Genomic DNA, 4,136 nt, shown 5'->3' with positions numbered 1-4,136 from the left:
AAACAACACACTGAGTGATAAATATCTGTAGGGAAAACAGACCCTTAAAAATAAATGTAAAAGAAAAGTGAGAAAATCCATCGCTGGCCCTTTAAATACAGGTCTAAAAAAAAAAGCAAAAGGGCAATAATGAGTCTGTACAGATATGCAGCAATTATCAAGAAGCAATTTTACTGTTGAAGGTGACGTGTTCGAACAGCGCCAATGAACACCCAAGCAAACAAACCTCTAAAATAACCATGAGCACTGCAGAAATCAATTAAAAAGGCATTACAAATGTCTAACAGATGGATGCTGCTGATGGTTATAGTTCTGTACAGCTGTAGTATAACGAAGCACCATCAAAACCAGCATTGCCTGTGCACTTCATATTTTCAGTCATGATCCCCATGAGCCCACAGAGATGGCAACATTGACAACACAAGCACTCATTCGCAGACACACATTTGGACCCTGATGGTTACAGTGCAACCCTCGCACTCCTGTGAACGACCGGTAACACTGAAATTCAAAGCTGAAGGTAAAGGGTTTCTCTACCAAATCAAATAAAGATTGAACAACTTACTGTAACATTTCCCATCAGTGTTCAGAACAGCACAACACTCCCACGGACATCACCACAAACGTCCTAACATTACACAAGTGCCCATATATCCCACCCGCCCGATCACATCAAACACAGAGCAAGCGCTTCTTAATTCTTCTGACTATAACATGTTTATTCCACACACGCCACACCGCCGCCACTTAAGCACCATCATGCAACACCTTTAAGGATCAAATGATGCTTGGCATTTACACAACACATGAAAAGCAGCTGTAAAATAAGAGAAAGGTTCATGTCCTCCATGCTTGGATTGAACAATGTCCTCAAATTTGGGTTTGAAGTTTTTTTTTTTATTATTGAATAAAAGTTTTTTTTTTTATATAATAGAGCAAATAGGCATGATTACTATACATACACACACACACATACATATGCATATATATGTAAAAAAAAAAAGACAAAAAAAAAGTTGAAACTCCATGGTACCCAGTAAAAATGACTAATGCCACACCGCAGCTCTGGAGCTTCTGTTGATCTGCATGTCAGTCAAAACCTCGAGTCCAATCAGCTGACTCCGTTTGGCAATGTGGGCGTGGAGACGTGAGAGCTGGAAGAGGAGATACACTTCCTGTTTTGCTGTTTGCAGACTTTGAAGGAGAAAGCGAGATACACTGGGGTTTGTTTGCCACTTTTGTGAACCGTAATTCTTCACTTGAAAATGTCAAATAAAATGTAAATAAATAAAGCTGATCTGGAAAAGTCTGCGCAGAAGAGTCCAAAACTATTGTCTATTTATATATATATAGTTTACATTTATATATATAGATATTCATATCTCTCTATGTGATGTTTATTAATATGTTCCGATTTATTTGTGGAGTTGGAGATCCTGTGCGTTAGTCCCGGAGTACAGAGAGAGAGAGAGAGAGAGAGAGAGAGAGAAAAGAGGGAGAGGAGGTCCTACAGACAGCCGTGTCATGTGATCATGAGGTCCATTTATTAGGCTTTGCCTTCCTCCACTTTGACCGACTGCGGTTTGATGGCTCCGGTTCGAGCAGCTTTGACCTGTACTGACGGCAGCTGCTCCTGGATCTTGCTGGGAATCACTGATGAGCTCTTGGCTTCGCTGACAGCCTGACACGCGTCACGCAGAGCCTTCACCTGTACCGAAAACAACAGAACGGCTCAATACTGGAACAGAACCTCACCAACACTGACAGTCAAAAGACTTATGAAAATAACTGCTTTACATGATTCAACTGGGTAATACGCTGAACAGTCAATACATTTGAGCAGGCAATATACGAAGATATAATATAGGCCTATATTAAGCCACATGGTCAATTTGGCATCGAATGTGCTGTTTTTAAGGCTATTAATTTTCCTATGTATTGTTTCAGACTGATTTCTCCTATGCATACTCAGAATGAAGCAGGTGTTCACATTTTCACTATGATTGTTATATCTGTCCATTAAAATAAAAGAAAACATGCGTGGACCATTTTTAACTTCATATTTACTGATAGTTTGCTTTTTACTTTATGTTATAACCCTCAATAACTCATACGGAACATCACTAAAAACAGTAAAATATCAAGATTAGGGATGGATGATATGACCAAAAAATAAATAAAAATCACTCGACATTTAATCACAATATTCATTTCTTAACAATAAGGAAAGAAATGTTTGTTAGACCTTGAGAATTAATGTAAAGATGTTTAATTTAGAGCCTCGTGTAATCAGTTTTATTTCCCCAAATTCTGTTTTCCATTTTAATTTTTTCAAGATTCTGTAGATTCTGTATTATCATATTTTGCAGCATTTTCATTTGTATTTTGTCAAATAAGCTGTTGGACAACAGAACCTGTATATTGTACAAATCAATATGAATGAAAACACTTCTTGGTTGTATGATATTCCTAAATCATAAAAACGAAATCATAAAAAATATTATTATTATTATTATTAATAATAATAATGTCAAATTTTTATAAACTGCATATTTTTTTATAATTATTTTAAGTCATTTTTAATTTGACTATACTACAGTAATATATTTGTGACCCTGGACCACAAAAGATAAAGATATTTTGTACATTTCCTACTGTAAATATATTAAAACTAAATTTTTGATTAGTAATATGCATTGCCAAGAACGTCATTTGGACAACTTTAAAGGCGTTTTTCTCAGTATTTTGATTTTTTTTGCACCCTCAGATTCCAGATTTTCAAATAGTTGTATCTCGGCCAAATATTGTCCTATCCTAACAAACCATACATCAATGGAAAGCTTATTTATTCAGCGTTCAGATGATTGATACATCTCAATTTCGAAAAATTGACCCTTATGACTGGTTTTGTGGTCCAGGGTCACATTTGTCAAATTCTTCCAGTTAAATGGGGATGCTCCGATCAGGATTTTTGCAGCCGATACTGAATACCGTTTTCTTGTCATGGTGATCGGCCGATTCTGATTCTTCAAGCTTTATATAGACTGTTTCATTGGGTGCATGCGCCTGGCCCGAAGTTAACTTCGTTAACTAAGTCTGTGTTTGTTTATCAGTCTGGCTATGGCGCCGGCTACGAACGCAGTCAAAGTTAAGGTGATGAGTAGACTGAAGTTGGGCTTAGGTGGTTGTGCTGTGGGATGTGTTTCCCATACATTTATTTATTTGTGGCGCTCACCACAATATCAAAACTGACAGATTTTCCAAAAGGCTTCATTGAATAAACATGAGCACGTACTGCACGTTTAAAAATCAAAAGGCGCGGGTTTTTTTATATCACTGTATTTCTGAAGGAAGACTATCTTTAGAAAATGTTCGATGTCATTTTCATTTCATCTTGCATGTTATATGCCTGATAAAGCAGCGTTTGTGAGCTCAGCGCTGCTCTGTGTACAGCCGTTACTGGGGAAACCTGTGTTTCTCTCGCTTTAAAGCACCTCCTGCAGGAAGAGAATGAATTTGCATTTTCAGTAAGTCCATCTGATTTACGCAGCAAACATATTTTGCTTTTTCTATATCCACGGGCGCTGCGGATAATCCGCGGTCGGGTAATAAAAAATGCATTCTGATTATTTGCGGGTGGGTCGCGGGTGGATAAAATAAATCATAAATTATGCAAATATTAACTACATTTTTTTTTAATACATTTTTTTCATGAGGCAGACTATTTCGTGTGTGTGTGTTCGTTCACCTGATCGGGAAGTTGCAGTGACAGAAACAGTGACATTACAGATAAAGTTTGAAAGGAGTAAAGCCCGTGTTAATACTATTGAGTAGGCTAATGTGGCCAAAAAATATATTTTGTTTATAAATAAATGTTAATTTAAAAGCAGCCCACGATCAGCGTGTTACGTTACCGTTAACCCTTACGGCTCAAACGAGGTTTTGTTCTGTTGCCACGCTGTGACAACTCACAAAAGACTATTTTTAGCCAAGCAGCGTGGAGAGCCGCTTCAGAAACGTGCTGACCTGTATAAACACAAACATTGGAGCGGCCGCGATCAGCTCCGGTTCCCGTGGAGCTGTAACGCGCCGCAGACACGTGCAGTGAGGCGCAGATCAGCTCTAACGTCACTGAA

The 4,136-nt window shown here is 37.9% G+C and overlaps 1 protein-coding gene across 6 annotated transcripts in view; it reads right to left on the bottom strand.

Moving 5' to 3' along the window:
- Positions 1-969: 969 nt before the first annotated feature.
- prrc2b (proline-rich coiled-coil 2B) overlaps positions 970-4,136 on the bottom strand; it is a 50,413-nt gene continuing 47,246 nt past the window's right edge. For 5 of the 6 annotated variants that reach the window (XM_016469060.1, XM_016469063.1, XM_016469062.1 and 2 more), the window contains one exon: positions 970-1,708. In XM_016469060.1, the coding sequence (XP_016324546.1) occupies positions 1,547-1,708 (162 nt within the window). In that variant the 3' untranslated portion in view covers positions 970-1,546. The remainder of the gene's footprint in view (positions 1,709-4,136) is intronic. The other variant, XM_016469064.1, reaches the window with a different exon arrangement.

This window comes from Sinocyclocheilus anshuiensis, unplaced genomic scaffold (assembly GCF_001515605.1).
Source record: "Sinocyclocheilus anshuiensis isolate Anshui unplaced genomic scaffold, SAMN03320099.WGS_v1.1 scaffold1045, whole genome shotgun sequence".
Taxonomy (NCBI): Eukaryota; Metazoa; Chordata; class Actinopteri; order Cypriniformes; family Cyprinidae; genus Sinocyclocheilus; species Sinocyclocheilus anshuiensis.
Note: the sequence above shows the minus strand (reverse complement) of the source record. Positions and strands in the feature narration are given on the sequence as shown.